Raw genomic sequence first — 27,741 nt, forward strand, 5'->3', positions numbered from 1 at the left:
TATTTGAGGTCGTAAGTCAGCAGTTAGAATTGAAGGAAGTGCAGGAAGATGGTTTAATGTTAAATCTCGTGTCAGACAGAGATGGACATTATCCCCTCTCTTATTCATTATCTCTATGGATCACATTATTCATTATCTCTATGGATCACATTATGAACTCTAATAGTACCCATATGGGTACTATTAGAGTTCTACTCTAATCATCTGAAATTCGTTCCTCTGTGCAGGCTTTCAAACTATGTATGCAGTGCAGCTACTGTACGACTCTTATACCTCCATACTTGAGCATTTCTGGTCGAATATCATCTACTCCTGTTGCCTTTCCACATTTCAGGCTTTTGATGGCTTTTTCTACTTCAAGTATGTACACTGCATGCTTGATCAATGTTTTTTACCACTGTGCTGTCATCATTGCTTGTTTCATTTAGCAGTTTTTCAAAGTAATTACTCCATACTTCAAGGATATCTTTTTCTCCTGTTTTCATGGCACCTTTATCATCTCTAATTCCTTTTATAGCACTCCTTTCTATTTATTTTCTATTTACCAGTCTTCCCATGACTTCTGTTTAGCTTTCTTACATTTACACAAGCTGACTTATTTGCCAGGAACTTATATGCTTTCTTCTTTTCTTTCACTGCCTCTTTAACTTCCTGTGTCCACCATGGAATTCTGATTTTTCTATCCTTGCAGACAACCTCACCACATGCCTCTCTGGCTGAATCAATCAATGTTTCTTCAGGGCTTGCCACTGAATTTCCAAGGTTCGATTCATGTTCTCAAACTCTTTCATTTTTTCTTGAATAATGTTTGTGTATTTTAGTCTACAGTTCACATCTGAGAGCTGCTCAACTTTTATTTGCTTTGAAACTTTAGCACATGTTCCTCTTTTTAATATGAAATTAAGTTTTAGCCTGCTTAAGACTAAATGGTGATCACTTCCAATTTCAAATCCTCTGTACATTTTAGTGTCCTGCACTAGGGGGGAAAAAAAAATTATCAACAATAACATAGTCAATGACTTTTCTTATTCCTTGCCTCTTCTTCCCATGGAATTCTTTTTTATAATTGGAACATTGTGTTAGTAATAACCAGAACATGTTCTGAGCAGAAATCCAACACGTATTTGACATTATTATTAATTTTGATCTTTTCTCCAAATTTTTCCAAAATATTTTTGTATGTCTGACAATCATTTCCAACTCTGCTATTTAGATCCCCAACAAGGACCAACTTTTCCTTTTTCACTGTGTCAGTTGCTTTCTCTAAAGCTAATCAGTATCACTGATGTACAAAATTAAAAGCAGCATAGGACCAAGTACTGAGGTCTGTGAGACATTACTGGTTACTTGCTTTCTTGTGGACACAACTCCTTCATAAACACCTCTTTGATATCTGTCCATCAGCCAACCTCTAATCCAAATTGCCAGATTCATATCCATCACCCTTTACTCCAATTTATGCAACAGAGTTCAGGGAATCCTGTCAAATGCCTATGCAAAATCTAGCCATATCACTGAGTAGCCATTAGTACTGAATGAGGGTTCTTACATTTCAAGGTTTCTGTCTGATCTCTGATAATAATAAACAGTTCAAACTGCTGTCAGGCTAGTGAAATCTTAATCAAAAACACTAATAAGAAACAAATATATGGATGCTTGGGCAGCGCTTGCATCTTTTAAGCAGTGGAAGTAAAGGCAATTCTGATGCTGAGAATTGTATTCTCATAAGCTCTCTCTTGGTTAATTTTTGAAGCTTTCAGTGAGAGAGAGAGAGAGAGAGAGAGAGAGAGAGAGAGAGAGTGTGTGTGTGTGTGTGTGTGTGTGTATTTATGAATAATACTAAATTAAATTTTTTAAACAAATGTTCTGAAGAGTAAAAAAAAATTTATCAATTTTTAATCAGTGCATTTTTTTTTTTTAACTAGAAAACATTTGTTTATAAAATTTAATTCAGCATTCTTTTGCCAAATATTCAGTGCATCCATGCTAAGTACACCTCTCACTTTTATTTCTGATGAGTATCGAACTATTTATAGATGCATTCTGTATTTCTCAGATAATCATCTCTTCCTACTGCAAATTCAAGAAACCAAAGAAGTGTTTTTTATAGTGGAAGATTTGCAACAGAAAAATTTTTTTCAGCACTACACTAATCATTGAACATTGTAGCTAGTAGCCAATGGATTTGGTAACAATATTTTACTACTTACTACATTTAACATAATGATTGCTGTTAATGAGAGTTAATTTGATGCCAGCCAAATATTCATATTTATGCTGAAAATATGACACACATACACACATACTCAGTACCAAAACAGAAGTATCTGCATACTAAACTGAATTCACATAATATGTAATGGCCACTATTTATAAATGTGCAGACTGCTCCTGAGAGATATTTGTATTCAAATATCACCACCATCAGCACCAAATTCCTGACATGTACCCTCAAGGGGTATACAGGATATGATAGCACTACATGAAACTTACATCATTACTAACTTCCTACAATTTTCTTCCAAATCAGTCTGTTACCTGTCAAGACTCAAACATTATCAGATTTTATATTTCTGTATCAATCCACCCATATCTTGGTCTTTTTCCTACCAACCTGGCAACGAACACTTGTTTTGCTAATCTTCCCTCTCACATGCTTAACGGGTGCTTAAGGGTCAAAGTTGTATAAGTGTTTAGTCACTATTAAGTCTTGAGCAGGATAAAATTGAATTTCATATTGAAAAGAATAACATGTAAGAAAGTTTTAAAGTGAATAAAAGTTGAGCAGCTCTCAGATGTGAACTGTAGACTAAAATACACAAAGATTATTGAAGAAAAAATGAAAGAGTTTGAGAACAGGAACCATACCTTAGAGATTCAGTGGCAAACCTCGAAGAAAACCCTGATTGATTCAGCCAGAGAGGCATGTGGTGAGGTTGTCTGCAAGGATAGAAAAATCAGAACTCCATGGTGGACACAAAGTTAAAAAAGCAGTGAAAGAAAAGAAGAAAGCATATCAAAAGTTCCTTGCAAATAAGACAGCTTTTGCTCTTAGAGAATACAGAGACAAATGTAAGAAAGTGAAACACTGTAAAACTAGCTAAACAAAAGTCATGGGAGGACTTTGGCAAGAACATAGAAAATAAATATCAAGAAGGTGGTAGGATATTCTGGAGGTTGTTGAAGAAGCTTAGAAATGGAGGAAAGAGTGCTGTAAAAGGAGTTAGAGATGATAAAGGTGACATTTAAACAAGGAGAAAAAGATATCCTTGAAGCATGGAGTAATTACTTCAAAAAATTGCTAAATGAAACAAGCAGTGATAGCACAGTGGTAAAAAACACTCAACAGGCATACAGTCAGGAATATAATCCATACTTAAAGTAGAAAAAGCCATCAAAGGTTTGAAATGTGGAAAGGCAGCAGAAGTAGATGATATTTGACCAGAAATGCTGAAATATGGTGGTATAAGTCTTACACTGGCTGCACTGCATAGTTCAGAAAGCCTGGACAGAGGGACGAATTCCCAATGACTGGAGTAGAGCTCTAATAGTACCCATATATAAAAAGAGAAATAAAACTGAATGTGAGAATTACAGAGGTATTTCCCTACTGAGTGTTCCTGGCAAGATCTATGCAAGTATACCTGAGAAACGGTTGAGAAGAATTGTGGAAGAAAAGCTTGGTGAACAACAAGCTGGATTCGGTTCAAATAGAGGCTGTCAGGATCAGAGCTTCACTTTACGACAAACAGTGGAGAAATCATGGGAATATAACAAAGATCTGTATTTAAGTTTTGTTGATTTGGAAAAGGCATATGACATGGTGCCAAGAGAGAAGCTATTCAATATGCTACAGTATTATGGTGTCAATGGGACATTATATCAAGCAATACTTAGTCTTTATTTGAATTGTAAGTCAGCAGTTGAAGGAAGTACAGGAAGATGGTTTAATGTTAAATCTGGTGTGAGACAAGGATGTACATTATCCCCTCTGTTATTCATTATCTATATGGATCACATTATGAAGGAAAGTAGTATTAAACATGATATCAGAATTGGAAATGTTAATGTCAGCTCTTAGCTTTATGCGGACGATGTTATACTTCTGAATAAATCCTGAATTAATAAACAACTGTTAATGAAGGCCATGCTATGCAGAAAAAGAGACTCCAGTGGGCAAAAGTGTACAAAGATTGGACGGCTGAGAAATGGAAGGAGGTTATATTCTTATAGACGAGAGCCATTTCTTTGTCCAAGGAGAGTTTCATATGATGATACAACGACTGTAAGTACCTTTTGCAGGAAGGTACGGCACCATCTTAATCCTCCCAAATTTTTATCGGGACCGGCATAGCTGATGAATCAGGCCTATGGCTGAGTCAGTATTCCTGACTGTAATCCGCATGTGTTCATGGGGCCAGTTTGCCTGCTTGCAGGATGAAAAACCCCAAATAAACTGGCGGAAAAACCCTGCTGTCCATGCCTAAGAATGGCTGAGGAAGATCCTTAAGTTCCTCATGTCGTCGACGGGAATCGAACCTAGGACGCTCCTTAGCCAGGCATATGGTTGCGAAGCGCAAAGCCACTAGGCTAACCATGTAGACTGTCCAAAGAGAGCAAATACCCTATGATTGCAAATCAGCAGATGAGAAGACTTCTACTGTCCATCTTCAACAAGCTCCTAAACACCCAGCTAAAAAGATGTTCTGGGTTTCACTTGTGCCTGTTGACGGTGTAATGAAAATTGACCAATAAATAAAAAAAATTGGAGAAAAAAGTGGTCCCACAAATCCAGAAAGACTTCCAACAGGATCTTGCTCCATGCCACACTTCAAAAAAAAGAAAGAGTTCCTCAAAAAAAAATCACAACATCCAATCGCTTTGGTGGCCAGATAACTATCCTGACATTAACTCAACAGAAAATTTGTGAGCTATAGTGAAAAAGAAACTTGGAAAATTAAATTGTGATACAAAGGATAACTTAATACAATCCATGATAAAAGCATGGTTTCAAAATGCAGAAATAAGAAAAATGTATTTTACACTGGCAGCCCATGCCTAAGCAAATTAATTAACTTATTAGGAACAGGGAAGCACATACAAATTATTAGGTAAAGTTGAAATCTAATTTTCGTACTTATTTTCTTGCAAAATTAAATTTATTTTTTTTTAAATTTGAGTGTTCAAATTATTTTGTTTGCTACTACACACACATATATATATATATATACAGTAAAACCCTTTTTTACACTTTTCAGGGGACTGATGGAAAAAAGTGTAAATAGCAGGAAATGTAAAAAAACATTAAAAAATGGCTAAAAGATGACTTACTGCTAGTATGCATACTAGATTACAAAATTTAATAACTGAAAATAAACGAAGTTACAATTACTTACATTTATCTATTTAAAAAAAAATCTTTAATTGTTGATTGTTTTTTGCTTTTCGTTTTTTTTTTTTTGAAATAGCACTAGATTGCTTTGCATTGAGTTCAATGCTTGACCTATTTTTTACTATCGTGTTCAAAGTGGACACAGAGAGTCCGAGATGAAACGAAACTACAGCCGACAGCAATGCCACCTGGGAACAGAAATGTGCAGATTTCTGCAGAAATCAATTCGAAAATCGGTATTGCCACCCAAGAAAAAAATGCAAATCATGGGAAATAACATTCACATCAAGTTGTTAATGGCAGGAAAACAATATATTGTAAGAATAGGCCTTAAGATGGGACCAACGGAAAATGAAGTAAATGGCAGGAAAACGTAAATTGCAGGAACATAAAAACAGGGTTTTACTGTATATGTAAATTACTTTCAATATTTTATCCTTGTTCATATCCACTGACATTATCCACATTAAACCTTAAAACATGTTTTTACAGTAGAAAACAGGACACTTTCCCTTGATGTGCTAGCCTCACTCATTAACAAAATACATTAACATGCTCAGTACACAGGCAAAATTTAATACTGAACAATATCTACATTCTACTTATCACCTTGCCAAAAAATGAGGTTGTTGCATCGTATATTGATATTGATATGATATATCGAGGCAATATATTTAACTTCATCCTTTCCTACTTCAGCCGCTATATCAAATTCTATCGCATGTACCTCTTTGTTAAGTCAGTTGCACGATTGTTATGTGATCTTCAATAATATTAATCTTAACGTTATGTCTCACTTCTCTCATACCTTTTCTTACGTAATTTAACCTTTTAAGGGCCACCAGAAATTACCTGTTCCCTGAATTCCATGAGTTATCCTGGTCACTCAAGCAAAATTTATTTTTTATCTGCGCCAGCCTGGGCCTTAAGGTTAGAGATAAACTCAGTCTTTAGGATAATCATAGAATATCATGTGCTACTAATAATGTTAACTGAATTCTTAGAAGCCTTGGGTTCTCTGGCTTATTTAATTGCAGTCGTGCCCTACTATTTTCAATTGGGGTATCCCCGCATGCACACAATCACAGGTTCGATGTTTTATGAAAGGTCAGTCATCATGATCAGAAACACATGTAAGGAATCAAAATATTTATTAAACTCATTATATAATGCCATACAAGTTAAAGTAGTTATCAAATCTAATTTTAGCTTCTACCATTCTTTCACTCTCTCACTCTTAAAACCATTATGTATTGACTTCAAAATGTTAGCAAATTCAATAACTCAACATATAATACATTCTTAATTACATCTCAATTGGACATTTAGGCATTTTAGCACATAATCTCTCTCGGATTAATTATGACAGAATCTCTAACTGAAAGTTCTTAAAGTTCATTTCAAAAGCATAGTCATTTACACATATCTTAGTTCTTCACTCTTTCTTCCATTACAAATTTTAAGATGCATTCTCTTAACACTGTTAGTCAATTCTCAAAAGGGGCTAGAACAAGTGAGAGTACTTATCTATTCTTTATCGGTTTTCTTCCGTCCTTCCTTCTTTGTTTCGACTCTGGTTGTATCGATCTTATTGCCACGTGGGTTACACGTGCTCACCTGAGCTGGGCGCTATCTTTCTGCTAAGGTTTTACATCGATGACCTTTTCATTGACGGCCCACGGTTGATCTTGCCAAAACTTTTCGTAAGTCAGCCCTCAAAAATGAGAGCTGAACTGCGATGAACTCTTGGAGCACACGAAGAGAAATGCAGGAACAAGAAAAAAACGGGGCGATTTACTTCTGTGTCGCGGGTTTCATACACTCCCCTAGAGCACCACCTTTCTGAGTTTGAATTTCTCTTATCGTCTCACCCATTGGTCTCAGGCTGGGTGACTTCACCGATCAACATACGGGACTTCTTGTTTCCGGGAATGTACGCATCATGTCGTCTTCTCAGATGCGATGCCCGCGGGTGCTTACGCTGCTCTTATAGTATTAGGGCGATCTTTGCTCTATGTTGCTGAATAATACGCATTCTTTCATTTTATAATATTTCACTAATGATTTCTCTCATATCTGCCCCTTTTTGCTGACTTACATTCATGCTAGACATATAGATACATTAATTTAAATTCACATAATTCACAGTTTATCATACAAGATGTTGTTACAAAAAAAAAACATAGTTACACTTTGCTAAAAGATAAGTATGCACATATATTTTTTTTGTTGATTGTTAAATTCTGGAATGGTGACGTCATGTAAAATTGAAGTCGCCTATTTCGGATCTAACAAGGTGTAAAACAAGTACCACATCTAGATGGAAAAGAACAGTGGCTGTGGTTATAAATAATTAACCTACAGTAATATTAACTTTATAAAAACAGTAATACCCCTCCAAATCCTGTAAGCTGCTTCATTGTGACAGATGAGTAACACTGGGCAAAACAAATGAAGCACATCGGGAGTTTATCTATATATGCTCCTGGTAATGTCAGTCACCCTAGGCATAAAGGTTATTTTACTTTGTTCAGCTCAATGCTTGGAGAGATGTTTATTAAACACATTTACAAGAACATAATTTTATTACTACAAATATTTCCACCAGAAACAAAGTGAATGAAATATGCACATCATCATCACTGCATCAGCATAATCATCTTGTGATTATGCAACAGAGAACAAAGAATGTTAATCCTATTTACAGAGCTGAGCCATATGGGAGAATGTTGCCTAGTGGATGGTTACAATAAAATAAAATTACAATTAAAGTCCTAATTTAAAATTAAATAATGTGAAATAAATTTAATGTAGATAATGAAATGAACACAGCATTATATTAAATTAAATTTTAAAAAATTAAAATATCGGGGGAGGGGGAAGTATTGCTTACCATTAATATGGAAAGCAACACTGAGAGTCGTTCCTAAATCATGGCAATCAAGAAGCAGTCATTCCAATTTAAATTTTGGCAGTTATACAAGTGCATCAACACTCTTCAATAACTGCTCAAACCTAAACTTGCATCTACCTAAAAAAAAAAGAGAAAGAGCGGAGATGGGCATCAGCTGTCCTTAATTATCCACTAGACAGATACGAAGGAAACCTTTACAGAATGTCACGATGGCTTGGTCATTGCTCGGACAAACAAGGACTATGTCATCTTTTGGAGACATCAGGAGAGATGATGAAAAAATACCGCTTAATTAGTGATAGCCTTGGGCCATCTGTCTCTGATTGGGTACCAGTGGAGATTGAACTGCCCACTCAGTCTCCAAAAGTTAGATAGGGCTAAATGGCCTCGCCTACTCCCGTATACGTGAATAAAAAGGCGTTAGCTGATTTTTTTTTTTTTTTTTTTTTTATTTCCTTTTTTATAGATTGGGATGACCAGTGCTTTTTTCCAAGAGTTAGGGGTTTTTCCGGACATCCAAACCATATTAAAAAATTTCAAAAGTCTTTCATTAAATTTTTCACCTGCATTTTTGTATAGTTCTATATTTATATTGTATTCTCCTGGCATTTTCTTATTTTTCATCTTCTTTATTATATTTTTCAGTTCTAACATTGTGATATTTTCTATTAGGTCATTCTTTGTCTTATAAAATTTTAATTCATTGTTCTCATCTGTCCAGAGATTTTGGAAATAGGTCACCCATTTTTCTAAATCTATTGTTTGTATTTTTATCTTTTCTTTTATTTCTTTATTCATGTATTTTATTACTTTATAGGTTTTGGGTTGTGGCTTAAATAAATCCTTTTCTAGTTCTGTTACGAAATTGTTCCATCTTTCTCTATGTTTTTTCCTTACTTCTCGTTTTGCAATTGCACTATTTCTTTTATACTCTATTTCTGCTTCTACTGTTTTGGAATTTAGCCATTTCTGGTAACTGTCCTTTTTGGTTTTTATTATATTTTCTATTTCTTTGTTCCAGTCTCGTAGTCCTCTTTTTCTAATCCATTTGTGCTTTATTCCTAAGGTTTCTGTTGCTGCTTTTGTGAGAATTTGTTTTAAATTTTCCCATTCATCTTCTATGTCACTTGATTCATGTGTGGTTTTTGTTTTTAAGTTTGTGCATTTTTGATATTGTAGTCTAACTTGAGGATCCTGTAATGAAGAAATTTTGTAGCTCGGCTGGTAAGAATTTTCAATTCTATGTGTTTTTAGCCACTTTGGTTTAAAACGAATTTTTGCTGATACCATATAATGATCAGAGTTTAATTCAAAGCCTCGATATGCTTTTACATCTAAAATTAACTCCGCTAATTTAAAATTTGTGATAACGTAGTCAATTACTGATTTGTATCCTCTGGCTGACCAAGTATATTTATGTATTTCCTTGTGTTTAAACATTGAATTCATTATTCTCATATTATTATAAATGACAAAATCGCGCAATCTGCGACCATTTTGATTATATGTATCTTCGCCAAATTTACCTATGTTTGTTTTGTATTTTTTGTTTCCTATTCTGGCATTTAAATCTCCTGCTAGCAGTAAATAGTCAGTTTTGTTTGTTTTATCTATGGCATTCTGTAATTCTTTATAAAATATATTACTGTCTTCTTCTTTTCCCTCTTCTGGTGCATATGCACCAATTATTGTTATGTGGCCTCTTAATGTCTTGAGTCTAATTTCTATTAGTCTTTCATTCAAATAGTTGTAATATACAATATTGTTCTTTAGGGATTTATGTACCATAATCATTATACCTGCTTTTGCTCTTTCTTCTTTTTTTACCCCACTGTAGATTTGTATATTTTATTTATAGTTATTTTATTTATTTATTATTATTATTTTTTTTGTTAGAGGTCAGGCCAGTAGAATAACCATTGATCAAAACATTGTCTCTTTGGCATACTGTGTGAAATGCAATATAGCTTGTCTCTGTATGAAGGCCAAAACATCAGGAAATTAAAACAATTATTTCTAACATGGTTGTAGTCTCCATAATTTGTCTGAAAAGACTTTCTAATAGTACAACTGGAATGCAAAAATTAGAATAGATATAAAAAGGAATTTTCTCCTCTTTGTCAACACTTTGATTAGTAGAAACAAATAACAGGGGTATGAAATTGATAGGATTTGCTTTAATGATTTCACCATAAATAACACACTTTTCCCACATAAAAATGGATCTGTAGCTCCCCAGATGGAAGAACTCAAAACCTAACTGATTATACTTATGAAAACAAAATATAACATCAAAATAAACTTGAAGATATAGATCTTTCTCAGGTACTGACACTGAAAGTAACCATAATTTAGTCACAGTAACATTTATGCTGAAATCTGGAATTAGAACTATGAGAAAAATAAAAAGACAAAAGTGTAACTTTACACAGCTCAAGTCAAATACCACTAAAGAACTGTTGGAATTTCTGTGGAAGCTCCATATATATATATATATATATATATATATATATATATATTCCTCCTGTGTATATTATGTTTCATTATGTTCCCAAGGGTAGAAAGGACATGTTTGTAACTACAAAAGACACAGCAAACCCATCTACCCCTTCATTGCCATTTCTTTCACAATCTTCTTATGATTCAGCACCTACTGTGATTTATGGAGAAAGAGAGACAATTACTTGGCATTATAAATTACTGAATCAGTTTATGAATATATATTGTGATTGAATTATGATCATATATGAACATATTCATATTTGTAGATTTAAGGACACAAAAACACACGTGTTGAACAGATTATTTTATTAATTACTAATAAAATAAAACTTGACGTTTCGACCCCTGTATCGAGGTCATCATCGGAAGGATACAAGTATATAAGGAACCACCAAGCTACATGCTCTAGCTTTGCATACCGGCAAACTAAATCTACGTAGTTAATTAATCCTTTTCCCTAGCCTGACCTCTAGTGATTAAAAAATAAAAAAATAAAATAAAATAAAATAAAAAATAAATACATAAATAAAAAAAAATAAAAAAATAATAATAATAAAAAATAAATAAATACATAAATAAAAAAAGTATTAAATAAAAAATAAATACAACTACAATAAACTGCTAAAGTCCTCGTATATTAATATTCTTCTGGAATTGTACCGATCTGATTGTTATAATATGATTTCTTTCAGTTGCTGTTGAATGTTACAAACACTTCACCAGTTTGTCTTCTTGTAGTGGGATTTTTCTATGGCTAGTTTAGGTTGTTATACAGGTTATAGATGGGTCCTCCACATTCTTGAAATGGTTAGGCCATCATTTTTGTTGAGATTTGGGTTGTGTTTGAGCATTTCACGACTCTTTATATTTTCTCTCAAACCAGGTTTTGGTGCGGTGTAGAGACTTGGCATTTTTCCAATAAATTCTGTGGTATGTTTGGAGTGCGTGGTCAGAAAGGCCGGTTTTCAAAACTAGAGGTATTTAATGTGTTGTTTGTGTTCGTCTTGTCTGATTGGGATAGTTCGCCCTGTTTCCCCTATGTATGGTATGTTACATGTGCATTGTATTTTGTATACTCCTGGGTGGGCTAGGTGTGGAAGAGGATCTTTAGAAGAACTGAGTAGGTGCCTTAACTTATTTGGGGGGTTTAGAGGCGGTTTTAATGTTGTATTTGTGTAGTGTTCTGTCTATTTTTTCAGAAATGCCTCTAACATAAGGAATGGTAATAGCATTCCTGAAATCTTTTTTGTTCTTTCTGGTATCTTTATGGAGGATCTTTTGAATAGTTTTTTTATTGTATCCATTATTTATAAATGTTTGGTTGATGATCTTGTGTTCTTGGTTTAGAGCTTGTTCATTAGAACAAATTGTTAGAGCTCTGTGTTTAAGGGTGCTTATGACACCTAGTTTTTGTGTTGGGTGGTGGTAAGAATTTTTGTGTATATATTGGCCTGTGTGTGTGTGTGGGTAGGTTTGCGATAGACTGAGAAGGAGAGACAACCAGAAAGAAGACATGTGACAAGTGTGTCTAGGAAAGGAAGAGAGTTGTTTTTTTCCATTTCAATGGTGAATGGGATACATTTATGTTGTTTGTTTAGGTGGCTAAGGAATGTATTTAGAGCTTCGCGGCCGTGGGATCAAATGGCAAAAATATCGTCGACGTATCTGAGCCAAATTTTGGGCTTTAGACATGCTGTCTCTAGAGCACGTTGCTCAAAGTCTTCCATATAAAAGTTAGCTATTGGGGGCGGGGGGGCGGTGAGCCCATGGCTGTACCTCCCCCCCTAATTGTGTGGCAAAACAATTAAAAATTGTTTTGCCACACGAAATATCTGGAGCGGAGCATGTGGGCAAAGAGGGCTGTGATGTCTTCTGGATAAAATAACCTTAAAAAATAACCAAGACATTATAATCACGAAAGCAGATAAAGGCAATGCCACTGTCCTTTTAGACCGTACAACATACATTGAAAAAAATGAACCAGTTGATATCGGACCACAACACCTACCAAATGGTAAACTACAACCCCACAAAACGTGACAAAAAGAAAACAACTGAATTAATCAAATCCGTCCGCACATGTCCTGAAGAAACAACAAAAAAATTAATATCTCATTATGCCCATGCAGCCAGAATTTATGGCCTGCCAAAAATACACAAACCAGACACACCGCTATGTCCGATTGTTGAAGGAATTGACAGCCCAAATTATCACTTAGCCAAAAAATTAGCGGCCACACTCAAGGAAATGGTAGGTCAGTCCCCTTCCTACATAAAAAAATACACAGCATTTCATTAATAAAATTAAAAACATTACACTCAATGACCAAGATTTATTAGTCAGCTTTGGCATAACTTCCCTTTTCACCAATGTCCCAATCAATGACACTATCTTGCTCCTACAGAACATATTTCCACAAGACATCACAGCCCTCTTTGAACACGTACTCCGCTCCGGATATTACGTGTGGCAAAACAATTTTTACCTTCAAAAGAAGGTACAGCCATGGGCTCGCCGCTTCCTCCCCCCAATAGTAACTTTTATATGGAAGACTTTGAGCAACGTGCTCTAGAGACAGCATATCTAAAGCCCAAAATTTGGCTCAGATACATCAACGATATTTCGCCATTTGGCCCCACGGCCACGAAGCTCTAAATAGATACACTTGTCACACGTCTTCCTTCTGGCTGTCTCTCCTTCTCAGTCTACCGCAAACCTACACACACAGGCCAATACATACACAAAAATTCTTACCACCACCCAACACAAAAACTAGGTGTCATAAGCACCCTTAAACACAGAGCTCTAACAATTACAATTTGTTCTAATGAACAAGCTCTAAACCAAGAATACAAGATCATCAACCAAACATTTATAAATAATGGATACAATAAAAAAAACTATTCAAAAGATGCTCAATAAAGATACCAGTAAGAACAAAAAAGATTTCAGGAATGCTATTGCCATTCCTTATGTTAGAGGCATTTCTGAAAAAAATAGACAGAACACTATGCAAGTACAACATTAAAACCACCTTTAAACCGTCCAAACAAGTTAAGACACCTACTCAGTTCTTCTAAAGATCCTCTTCCACACCTAGCCCACCCAGGGGTATACAAAATACAATGCACATGTAACATACCATACATAGGGGAAACAGGGCAAACTATCCTAATCAGACAAGATGAACACAAAAAACACATTAAATACCTCCATTTTGGGAAAATGTGGTATGTTTGGAGTGCATGGTCTCTGACCATGCACTCCAAACATACCACAGAATTGATTGGAAAAATACCAAGTCTCTACACCGCACCAAAACCTGGTTTGAGAGAAAATATAAAGAGTCGTGAAATGCTCAAACACAACCCAAATCTCAACAAAAATGATGGCCTAACCATTTCAAGAATGTGGAGGACCCATCTACAACCTGTATAACAACCTAAACTAGCCATAGAAAAATCCCACTACAAGAAGACAACCTGGTGAAGTGTTTGTAACATTCAACAGCAACTGAAAGAAATCGTATTATAACAATCAGATCGGTACAATTCCAGAAGAATATTAATACATGAGGACTTTAGCAGTTTATTGTAGTTATATTCATTTTTTATTGAATAATTTTTTTATTATTTATGTATTTATTTATTTATTATTATTATTTTTTTTATTTATGTATTTATTTTTTTAATCAATAGAGGCCTGGCTGGGGAAAAGGATTAATTAACTATGTAGATTTAGTTTGCCGGTATGCAGGGCTAGAGCATGTAGCTTGGTTCCTTATACACTTGTATCCTTCCAATGATGACCTCGATACAGGGGTTGAAACATCAAGTTTTATTTTATTAGTAATTAATAAAGTAATCTGTTCAACACGTGTTTTTGTGTCCCTAAATCTACAAATATGAATGCTGATCACCATGTAACCTTAAAAGAAAGAATATATGAACATATATAGCTGGCCTGATTGGCCGAGTGGTTAGCATATCCACTTTCCAGCAAGAGGCTGCGGGTTTGATCCCAATGTTGGCATGAGTGTTTGTGATTATCTGTGAAAATACTGGTGGTGATGATGGGCAGTACATGGAATTGGCATAGATGATGGTAGTTGCAGTTCATTGTAGTTGGTGGAGGAAGAGAGTTGTAGAGTACATGTCCTTCCTCGATGAGTCTTTGGACTCCCTGGGTGTCATGTAATAATAATAATATGAATTATAACGAACCATTTGAAAATAAATTTTTCATCAAAACTACTGCAATAAAAATTGCAGAATCTATTCAAAATCATAATGCAATTAAATCACTATATATATATATATATATATATATATAACTGGGAGTATATATAATACAAGATATCCAACTTGTATATACATATCTTACTTGGTAATTCCCAACTTGCTGAAGATATCTGTTGTACTTAACAATACTTTGTCAACATAGTCAACTCTATCAGGGTAACATTTTAATGCTAAATTCACAAGAGAAACTTGTAATGACACAATATCTTCAGGTGGCATGTCTTGACGTGACTAAAAATAAATAAATTAATTAATTAAACCTGAACATAATTCATAACATAAATTACTATGACTGATTAGTTATTGAACTAGTAAAGGAAGAGAAGTGGTAGTGGTGGCAGTAGTGAGTGTATATATAAGGATTGGAACCTTAAATATTTCAACTAACTTGTGTATTTTCTGTATATCTGTTGAAGGATTATGATTTAATTCTATATTAATTATTGTACTTACTGTTATATTTTGAAGAATTTTTTTTTTTTAATTTTAATTTTGCATCTGAGAATGTAAGCTCAACCATAGAACAAGGAGTTATACCCTCTCCATCAAAAGCTGCAAAAACCAGAGGGGAAAAAAGTTTCACATTCATATCTTACAGATGCCTTGCCTCTACAAAACATTCAATTTGTCACGATTGAACTAATATTATTTGGGCATCCTCTTGGGGGTCCACGTGTTCAATAAGGCCAAAGGTGATATCATTCACAAAATGTTTCTCATTCACTGATAAAACATAACCTTTGCAAACCATCTACTCATCTCTCCAGACATCATTCAAGGATGACTCCTTGTCCTGTTTAGTCATGCATTAAAAAAAAAAAAATTATTCTGCATCTACTATAAAAAATCTTTTAGTAACTTATGTTTTCATCATACCCTGTCTTTTCAGCTACCTATCAAGTGAACTTTGTATCCTACAAGATACAAATTAGTGGTTGTGAGTGCTCCTTTAAAGAATGCTAACTGCTACATTCTTCCCTCATCTGCCAAAAATCCAGACAACCAAATGTGTGCACCCAAAGATGAAGTATTGCTGTTTTATGTTAAAGATACCAAGTTATTTTAAATATAAACCTGGTTTTTTTACTCAAATTCCCAAGTAAGCAAACAGACAAGTCAGTCAATTTTGCACCTGCAAGTGCTGCAAGTCTAGCTGACCCTGCACGTAGTGCAAGTCCAAGGCAACTCGTGGTAAAGGTAGAATAAGCTCTGATCACTATTCTTAATATTTACCATTAATGCAAAGCACATCTCCGGATGAGATGTATGATGCTATGTATTAAAGGCAAGGGGGAACTACCAAGACCGGTTTAGACCTTTATTGAGGTCTCGTCAGTGGCAGCCAGGCTAAGAAATACTAAGTTTTAAGTAATACAGAGCTTATAAATATTTTACCAACACAAGTTACCATAAGGTGCTTTGACCTTATTAAAAAAAAAATCTCAGGATAATAGATAAATGTAGAAAGTTTTTTACCTTGGGTATAATATATGTTAAAGATACCAAGTTATTTTAAATATAAACCTGGTTGTTTTTTTTTTACTCCATTTCCCAAGTAAGCGAACAGACAAGTCAGTCAGTCAAGTTTGCCCCTGCAAGCTAGACCTGCAGCAAGTGTTGCAAGTCTAGCTGACCCTGCACATAGTGCAAGTCCAAGGCAACTCATGGTAAAGGTAGAATAAACTCTGATCACTATTCTTAATATTTACTCTTGGAGTTAAAAAAAAAAAAACAGGTTTATATTTAAAATAACTTGGTATCTTTAATATATATTATACCCAAGGCAAAAAACTTTCTATTGCTGTTTTAGGTTTTACCAGTCTTCAGAAACCATTCTATTAACTAAGAATATTCATCATTCATAGAAAAGAGCTGTGCCATTGATTTTTATTGAAGATCAATCATCTCAATGCCTGTAATGAGTCTTAAGCTATGAGTGGCTATTATCAGCTTCAACATCTTCTGAAAGGCAACTTTTCACTTCTACCTAGCAAACAGGTCCCATTATGTGACACTAATTATCTAATTTTAATCCATAATCTTCCTGATTATATAGCATCAAAGGATGCACAGGTATATTAAAAATGTTTGCATTACTGGCTCCTATTTCGGAAATAATTAAATTTATTTTCTTAAACCATGAATGTGTTTGTTTAAACTTGAAACAGTATTTAACTATTTCTACCAAAAGTTCAGTGACAAAACTGAACCTGACTGCTAATGATATACACCAGTGATGAGCAACCTTTGTTCTTCAGTGGGCCACAATTGAAAACCTAATATTCCAGATGGACTGCAATGAACACAATATTAAATACTTTAATATATTAATTATCTTGTACACCCCTTGAGGGTATATGTCAGGAATTTGATGATGATATATTAATCAAAAAATTTTAATTTATGGGGTGGAATTTGTTATTATCAACATAGATTTACATTGAAAAGTTTTTAATTTGATTTACTTTTTATTAGTAATACTTTCAATATACACACAGGTATACATACATAATTTTTTTTAATCAAAAGAAATTAAATAGTTCTGAAATTTAATTAATGAGATATTTGGCTCTGTTTCTCATCAAGATTTTCAATATTGAGAGACATGTTTGAAATTGTGACTAATACAATTTTTTAGTTGTTCATCATCAAGGTGATTTCGACGATCATTTTTTACAATTTTCATTTTCAAAAAGAGTTGTTCAGAGATAAGTACTACCAAATAAACTCATTATTTGCCTGGAATGGGTAGCCAGTGATGGAAATTTATCAGTTGAAAGTAACTCTTATAAAAGTCAATAAGACTAACATTTTGAAACTTATTTCTTAGTTCAGCGTTGCTTTGCAAATCAATATTTCCATTCAAAATTCTTCAGGAATCCTTTCAATGTCTATATTAAAGAGTGATTAAGAAAATATCAAAATTAGTTTCATTTTCACATAAGTTTTTGAACTGTGAACTGAATTCTTCTTGTAGTTTCTGTATTTTCTCTGTATATTTTTTTGTTTCAGGCAGATTTTCTTTTCTCAAAATTGAAAAATAAGCCACATTATTATATTCCAGTTGCTGATTCCGAATTTTTAGTTTATTTTCATATTAAAAAAAAGATTTTTATTTTATCGAACATTTCATTAATAAATTTGTTCTGTCCTTGAAGAGTTACATTTAATTCGTAATGATAATGTCAACGCAAAATGTAAAGACACACATGCAGTCCTTGTCATCATTAAATTCTGGAAACAGGTTGTCTTTCATCTCCAAGAATAACCGAATACGTGTGTAGAGGCTTAAGTGCTGTGAGGACATCATGTTGGAGGCTTAATGGATTTTTTTTTTACAAAGGTGGAGCAAGCTCCCTCACTATCCTTGATATTTTCTCATAATGTAAAAAACACAGCTCCTAGGAGATGTGATACTGTCATTACATTATGAGGAGAGGTCACTACCCAGACCAGTTTCAACCTTTTTTGAGGTCTCATCAGTGAGTAGGTAGACCTGGATGATATCAAAGTTTAAGTGAAAAGAACTTGCATACCTTCACTATACGAATGCCAAACAGGTGTGCCCATATATATTATTATATAACTAAGATGAAAAGCCAGCCTTTTTAAGTTTGGGATCCATTGATGGGAGGATGCATACTCGATTTGAGGAGCTGTACTGGAGGAGGTAACGGCCGGCCTGGCTGGCCGAGTGGCTAGCCAGGTATATTCGAACCCACAACAGGTTGTGGGTTCGAATCCCACATAGGCATGGATGTTTGTTATGTCCTCTCCCAATATGGACTGGGTCACCATGGGAGCAGTAAACCCAAAACCTCCCACAATGGGAGAGGCCTTCACCCAGTAGTGGGTAGAAAAAATAGGCTAAAATTTATTTTATTTTTTATTTATTTATGTGCTGTCAGCTATGACCACACACACATACTTTCTTTCATTCTTAATATCCTTGAAGGGTTCCAGTAGGAGTATAGTATAATTGTAGACTGTCAGTATTTGCATACAGATGTTCTACAGTATTTTTGTTTACGTACATTAATGTAAACTAGGTTTTGTTTCAAATTATTTTCTGTTGTTAATGCATTAATAAAGTATAGAAAGTCACAATTGTTTGTTTATATACAATATAGTTGTGCATTATAAATATATTGTGTTTACATAATAGCAATAAATTTTAATTAAGCAAATGAAGTAGAAGATTTGCTTGTAAGTGCTTATATCTAATATAACAGTTACTATGTAACTAAATGGCTATTTTTTCTGGCAAAGTTAATTAAATTTAGGGGATAAAAATCCCTTATTATTCCAGCGAGTATGCGAAACTCTAAGATCGAAAACTACAATTTAAGAGTTTCATGCTGAAGAACTATCAGCGAATCCAAGCGTAAGTGACCACTTGGTAGCACAACACCAAGGCAACTCGAAGCAAAGGTGGAGCAAGCTCCCGCACTATAATTGATATTTTCTCATAATGTAAAAACACAGCTCCTAGGAGATGTAATACTGTCATTGCATTATGAGGCTTAGCTGACAGCACATACAACAGATAAAAAACACAAAGTCGAATGGCAACAAACTGAAATTCTCCACACTGATTACCAATTCTATTCAAGCCATTCAAAGAATCAGCTGAAATAAAGCATCTCTACAGTGTAATAAAAAACAAGGGATGATTTTACGTGAGGACTGATCCTCCGCCAAATAGAGAACACATCATCTACATATCTTAGCCAGATAGGTTTCAGAGGGGCTGAGTCTATGGGTCGTTGGTCAAAATTTCCATGTAAAAATTAGCAAGAGGGGTGAGGGAGGGAACCCATAGCGGTTCCCTCTGTTTGTAAATTTTGTTCTTCCAAGAAAAATAACCAGAATTGATGGCAAAGAAAATGAGATCTAAAATCTCTAACTTGGAATACAGTGATTTTAGGTTCAAACAATTTTGCTATGTTTTACAAATGTCGATGAAAAAGGGTGTCAAATTTAGACTTGCTGTAATGCAGAATCCTTTTTGGTTCCAAAGAAGGATTTTAGAACTATTTTCTCTGGTATAAAACTACAAACGACGATGCCAAATAAAAACTGTTTTTATTTCAACTAGTTGTGTGAAATACTTTGTTTCACTTCATCAGGAAGTAATATGAATAAACTAAAAACTAGAAAGTAAGGAATAACAGTTAACATTTCTGGTGAAAAATATTTTAAGTAGCCTAAACAATATATACTACATGAAAGCTTGTCTTTCATGCAGCATATATTGTAACCACTATATATACACTCACGAGCAGTTGAATTAGAGATACCTGCCTAGTAGCAGGTAGCACCACCTTTCACCTTAATGACGGTGGCGATGCGGTGTGACAGACTCCACAAGTCACCGGAAGCAATGCGGAGCCAAACTGATCCATGACCACTGCACAGCCTCCCACAATGCACAGAGATTGGTCTGAGCATGGTCCAGGGTGCATATATATCTCTCTCGACAGCATCCCAGATGTGTTCAATAGGATTGAGGTCAGGGGACCTCGGGGCCAGCCTAGCATCCTCATGTCAATGGAGTATTCATCTGCCCACTAGGCCACAATTCAGGAGTGGTGGGCCGGTGCATTGTCTTAGTGTAGGTACAGGTCTCCTGCAGGGTGCTGTAGGTGGTGCAGAAATAGGTGCACATGATCTGACAGCAGGTCTCTGTATCGTTTGCTGGTAGATGTACAAGGGGACCCATTTCATCCCATGTAAACAGTCCCCATACCACCACCACTGGCCTGAACTGTACCCTGCTGGCACGAGGGATCCATCACTTCATGTACCCTGCCATCGCCATGTACTAACGTGTACCTTGACTCGTCAGTCCAGGCGACCTTTTTCCATGTGTCGAGGATCCAATGGCAGTCTTCTTGCACCCATGCTAATCATTGTGCCTTGTGATGTGCGGTGAGCAGAGGGACCCTAGTTGGGCAGTGGCTTCTCTACCCCATAGCGAGGAGATCGTTCTGGATGGTGTGGCTGCTCACACGTCGTTGTCCAGCATTGAACTGCCGAGTGATCTGCAGCACTGTGGCCTGTCTATCCGCTGTTATCATCCGAGCTAGTCGACAGCGTCCCCTGTCATCAACATGTTGTACATCATGGCAGTTTTCCCTGATGGCTGTGGTTTTACCTGATTCCATGTAATCACGGTACACTCTTGACATAGTGGCCCGTGAAAAGCCCAGTGCCTGCACGATTTCGGAGATGGAGTGCCACATGTCTGGCTCCGACTATCTGGCCACGATCTAATTCGCTGAGATCTCGAGTCTTCCCCATTCTGTGCTTGACTATTACTCAGACAGTCAGTGCAAGGTCTGACTACATCCTCACCACATGCCACTATTCCATTTGCTGTGGCGACCACAGCACCATTTTGAACTTTCAAGGTATAGATTGAGAAGAAGTAGGTGCTGTGGCGACCACAGCACCTACTTCTTCTCAAATCTATACCTTGGATCCGACATGATTACTATTACGATGTTCTTAACTAATTCAATGCTGGACATGTCGTTGTCCAGCATTGAATTGTCGAGTGATCTGCAGCACTGTGGTCCGTCCATCCGCTGTTACCATCCGAGCTAGTCAACAGCATCCCCTGTCATCGACATGTTGTACATCACGGCAGTTTTCCCTGATGGCTGTGGTTTTACCTGATTCCATGTAATCACAGTATACTCTTGACATAGTGGCCCGTGAAAAGCAAAGTGCCTGCACGATTTCGGAGATGGAGTGCCACATACGTCTGGCTCCGACTATCTGGCCACGATCTAATTCGCTGAGATCTCGAGTCTTCCCCATTCTGTGCTCGATTATTACTCAGACGGTCAGTGCAAGGTCTGACTACATCCCCACCACACGCCACTATTCCATTTGCTGTGGCGACCACAGCACCATTTCGAACTTTCAAGGTATAGATTGAGAAGAAGTGCTGTGGCGACCACAGCACCTACTTCTTCTCAATCTATACCTTGGATCCAACATGATTACTATTACGATGTTCTTAACTAATTGATAAGTTGTAAGTTGATTTCTAATTCAAATACAAAGAAAATTTATATTTAAAGACTGCGCCACTTTATATCTGAATTAGTTCAAGAATTGAAGAAAAACCAACTCTCAACTACCTTCCTTTATATGTTGTTATTATATATACTGGCCGAGTATATTCAACTTTCTTAATTTACCCGCTTTAGTTCGAATATTTTATAAATGGTGCAGTAAAAGAGATTCAGGCAAAATACAACTTTGATTAACAAAAACAAACATTTAATTTTAGAATCACAAATTTTACACTTAAGTTCAAATCAGTAATTAAGATATCACAAACGTTTTAGCTTCTCTGATAAGTCCAATCATACAGACTCAGACAAGGTAAATCTGTTATCTCTATAATACAGTCTTCTCACAGTTCCTTAAGTTCCAAAATACAATAAAAATGCAGTAACACCTCTTCACAAACAAACATCTTTAATTTTACACTTCAGCTAATTCTCCGCAATAGTTAATCTTAGTATAGGGAAATTCTAGGATGAAACTCACACACTTCTCTGTAAAGGAAATTTAATGGTTGGAATAATCTTAACGATAATCTTCTTTCTTCATCAACTTACACACAAACACTTTTTATAACCGTAAACATTTTAAACAGTATACAGCACTCATTAAAATAAATCTTCTAAGCAATAACTGAATTAATCATCAGTCACAATACACATAAACAAACGTTCTTGCATGAAGCACTGATCACTCATGAATTAAGGTAACACAATAGTTCCTTAACTTGAGGTTTTATATGCACAGTTGTTCATTCCTCTGGCATTCAATTAATTCTTTAGGCACTATAATTCTAAACACAGCTAACGGTAAACTTCAACTTTACAGCCTCTCTTATTCTCTAGTAACTTCGTGCTTTGCTTTAAGGTTCCGTATGTCCTCGAAAGGTCGGCACTGAAATTAAATTTCAACTCAAGTATCGCTAGTCTATTTAATAGTCTCTCAGCTGTTTTCCGTAGTTATAATTGTTATTCTACACTTATTAGCTAACTGCTTCTCGACTAGTAGACTTAAATTAGATGCTTGAGTGACTTGCCGACTCTCTAATATCGCACTCTGATTCCCGGAATGCTGAATACTCCGATTCCAACCGAATGCCAATTCTCTCTCTCTCTTTGATAGATAGGAAACTCTATGTTTCCTATCTATCTCCTTCTCTCTTACTTTCTTTCAATATTTTCAGCGTTCCTTGCTTATATATCCGTTCTTCCTGCCTAAATTGTTCACGTGATCTCTTTAACTAAAACTCTTTTCAAATAAACTTTCAACATTCTCCTCACACACTGTTCCAAACTCGCACTCGCTCACTTACATACGTCTCCATGACAACAAAATAAAACATAATAAAACTGATTATTACATAACGTTAAACATCTACAAGTAGGAATAAATAGAATATTTACATTTCAATTAATGCGCAGTTAAATTATCAAATACAAGTTCTTATAATGTTAATATAGTAATAAATAAAATAGCTTAATAATATTTAATACAGTCTTTTCATTATTAATACATGTATCTTTGATTAATTAATTAAATATTAAATAAGTTGTTTACATTAAATAATATTTACAAGCCTAGCCTTTGTGATGGAAGATCATGTTGGATTCTGAAGCAAATAATTACTTAAATCTCTATATTATCAGAATCCAACATTAGTGTGTGTGCACTTCTTTCCCAAACAGGGGCACAATATTCTGTTGCAGAGAATGCGAGGGTTAGTGCAGGCTACCTTAGGACTTCTTCACAACCCCAGGTTGTTCCAGCAAGCCTTGAAATGATATTGTTTCTCATTTTAATTTCGTTGGACAGGTTGGTGATGTGCCTTTTATAGGTTAGGCTTCTATCCATGCCCACCCCAAGGTATTTCGGATGAGGCTCATGTTCTACCATTTTTCCACAGAAAGAAAGGTTGAGGTGTCAATTCGCCTCTGCAATGTTCAGGTGAAATACTGTGGACACAGTTTTTGTTGGATTTGGGTTCAAGTACCACTGCTTGAAGTTGTTCAGGTCTATGTTGAAGGTTGATTCCAGGTTGGCAAAGGAGGTAGATTGATGTAGGATCGCTAGGTCATCAGCATACGTATACTTGCTTGAGCTGGTATGTGGTAAGTCGTACACATAGTTAAAAAGTAAAGGAGATAACATGGAGCCCTGAGGGAGATCGTTGTGAAGGAATCTGGGCCTGCTCTTTTTTCCGCCAATATGGACCCGGACTTTCTGTTGGAGAGAATGGATTAAAAAAACTGGAAAGTTTATTTTGCACCTTATAATATTTACTAGCTTTAGGAGGCGGCCCCTGATCCAGACTATGTCATAAGCTGATGTTAGATCAATGAAAGTGGCTCCAGATTTAAGTTTGTTTTGGTAGCCTGCTTCAATCTGTGTTGTTAGGACCAGGACCAGATCACAGCAACTTCTTCCTGGCCTGAAGCCAGCTTGTTCAATCAGGAGTGCTCTTTCGATGAGTGGTGAAATTCTTTTAAGGAGAATTCTTTCAAAGAGCTTAAAGGTGGAGCAAAGCAAGGAGACAGGTCGTAGATCTTTCACATCATTTGGATCTTTCCCTGGTTTGGGCATGGCAACATGGCAATTATTTTGGCAGTTTACCAGTCATTATAATTTTTGAAAAAAGGGCAGCCAGCCATTGGCCTTGTTGACTGAGATGTTTTAGAAACTCAGGGAGGATACCATCCACTCCTGCAGCCTTGCCATTCTTGGTGAGTTTTAAGGCTACCTGTACCTCTTCCCAAGATACTGGGTGTACAAGTTCAGGAAGCTCAGGGCCCATCTTCAGGATTTGTCTGATGGAAGATTGCGCAGTAATTTTCCTGATAGAGCTGGGATGTATCTTGGAGGTTTTCAATAAATGATTAGTCATTTGATCAGGGGTTATCTCTGTTGTTTTGTGTGTTGTTGGTTCTGGTCTACCCTAATTTTCTCAGAAGTGACCAGCTTTTCCAGCTAATGTGGTGAAATCGAGTTCATGGATGGTTGAGATCCATCTTTCCTTACTGTTTTTATCCAGCATTGCTATGAGCTCCTTAGCAACAATTGGGTCTTCAGTTTTTTTTCATATTTGGCTAAAAGTTCCTCAGTTTCTCTACTCCAGCATGGGATGTAGTGTTTTCTGTAGTCTCTAGGAATAGAGGCTTTGGCTGCAATTCTGATTAGTTTAACAAATCTTGGATAGCAGTTATGAATGGGTGGAATTGCTCTAATGATTAGCTTGATTTGTTTCTGAAATGCATTCCAGTTGGACCTGCGAAGGTTCCATCTAGCGATAGGTGTTCCGCTGATGACTGGGATTGAGTTTTGGGGAGTGATCACTATTAACTGTTTATAAATGTTTCCTTCTTTTTCATTCGCGCAAACTTTACTATTGTTCTTTTGAACTCTAATGATGTAATTCTATCAACTCAGCCTGAGACAAGCTAATATATAAGCTGCATGAAAAAAAAAAATGTACAGGCATCCCTTGCTTAATGCGGCGAAATTAATTGTGGCAATTCCTTGATATACACGGCAAGAGTTTTGATTAAAGCGCCTTTAACCATTGGGAGCTCGCAGCTGATCTGACAGATACATGCAAAATGTTTAATATAAATATTCTTACACAATTCAGTGTATAGCTTGGAGGTGATGAGTAGCTGTGCATTCTTATGTTACGAGTGATATTCCGCACTGTTTTTTTGCTGTCAGTTTGGTTTAACACATTATGTAAAGGTTTGTGATATTTGACAGTAAATTGTATCTGAGAGATACTGCGACCTCTGATATCAGTATAGTATGGTTAGCTGTTGTTTTTTTATTCATTGTTCAATAATTTCCAGATTGTAACTGAAAATAAATAAACCATGTATTACAAATAGAGAGCCAAAGGCTCATATATCATACATGTCCTCTAGGAGATTGCTTTACATTATGGAAAATGCTAAGGAAAGTGATCTGGAGCTTACTCCACCTTTACTACAAATTGCCCATAAGGTTGCTTATGCTTGCATCCACTGAAACGTTTAGTTTCTATATATTCAGCACGAAACTCTTGTAGCTTCTATATTAGGCTATGAAAATGTTGGATTCAATATCCATTTAATTTGTACCATCATGTATTTTATATATGCAGTGTTTTTTCTTTATGCTTTATTGCATTTTTGCACATACTAGTAATGAATGCATCTCTTGGATATACCATAACCTACGCTGCAATTTTTACCACTGCAAGCTCTGCATGGTTACATTTACCAAGCAAACACATGCAAACCTCGTGGCATGAGCATGATGACGTCATTCCTCCTACGAATTATTAATACATAATCGATCATGGACGAATTGTAATTTTTTAATTGTAATTGAGAAATACCTGTATATGCTGTCAGTTCCCATGCAGGAAATAAATGCTGAATGGGAACTGACAAAAAATACATAACAGCATCCATGTTTGAATGTATTCCAAAGGCCAAAAGGCTGAATAAAGTAGGTGTAAAATGGATGAATGTGGAGCTTAAGCTTGAAATCTGAAAAAAAAAAAAAAAAAAGTATTCTGGAGGAAGTACAATGCACAGGATCTCGTGGAAAAAAAAAAAACACCACAGTAAATTCAAAAAGGAAAAACTATTTTTAAAATCTGCAGCAGCACTCAGAAATCAACCGAATTTAAATAAATACGGTTGCATAAAACTTTCCAAAATTTGGAAAACATTAATTATCAGAGATCCCACCTTACATCCCAGGCCACCTACAAACGCCCATGGAGGGTGCACCACCTAGATAGGACTTTAGAGTCACCTACATGTTTAACTTAGTATTGTGTTGTATTTGAGGGTGTGTTACAATAGTGTTTTTGTAATCCCTGAAGATGTTTCAGTGACTAGGACAAAATATTGGAAGCATTAAAATTATTTTTAATTCTTTCCAAGTGCTGTATATATTCCATTAAGCCTCCAACATGATGTCCTCACAGCACTTAAACCTCAACACATGGAATCTATCATAGTTAGCAACCCTATATACAGGAAAAACGAATTTCCAGGTGAAAAAGAAATCAATGTCGTTTTTTCACATTTCAATGAAAAAAAAAAAAAAAGTGAGGAAATGCCTAGCTAATTTAAACAAATCTTTTCTCACATTTGCAGCGAAGAAACCATAGGACATCTTTTATAAGAAATATCCCTGCTGTTTCAAGGAAAATATTAATAGAAAAACTAGACTTAACAACATGCTCATCATTTGTTCTCAAGCAAGTAAACTTGATCATGCAGTCCTTTGAAAAGTGAACCCTGGATAACTAATTAAAACTAAAATATAGTTCTCTGTTAGCACAGTCATTACTTGGCCAGGAACAAAAATCAATGAAATTTACAAGTTACTCAAACAACCCACCTTGTATATATTTCATTTTGGAAAACAGGTCCTTGCCATTTCTAGACATCTTGAGGTCTCAAGAAAAAACTCACTTATTCAGTAAATAGAAAATCCAATCCTATAAGAAGATACCTCCATGCTAATCTCATTGCAATCCTACAGTGAAAATAGGAATAATGAACTCTGA

General features: G+C 35.5%; 1 protein-coding gene across 1 annotated transcript in view; it reads right to left on the bottom strand.

Annotated features, from left to right (window-relative positions):
- Positions 1 to 27,741, bottom strand: part of Vps35 (Vacuolar protein sorting 35) — a 377,835-nt gene that overhangs the window by 167,192 nt on the left and 182,902 nt on the right. Inside the window, exon 8 of the mRNA XM_090412498.1 lies at positions 15,193 to 15,341. Within this exon, the coding sequence (XP_090268624.1) occupies positions 15,193 to 15,341 (149 nt within the window). The remainder of the gene's footprint in view (positions 1 to 15,192; positions 15,342 to 27,741) is intronic.

Source organism: Typopeltis vanoorti, chromosome 1, assembly GCF_054136105.1.
Source record: "Typopeltis vanoorti isolate ZY-2024b chromosome 1, IOZ_Tvanoo_1.0, whole genome shotgun sequence".
NCBI classification, from domain to species: Eukaryota; Metazoa; Arthropoda; class Arachnida; order Uropygi; family Thelyphonidae; genus Typopeltis; species Typopeltis vanoorti.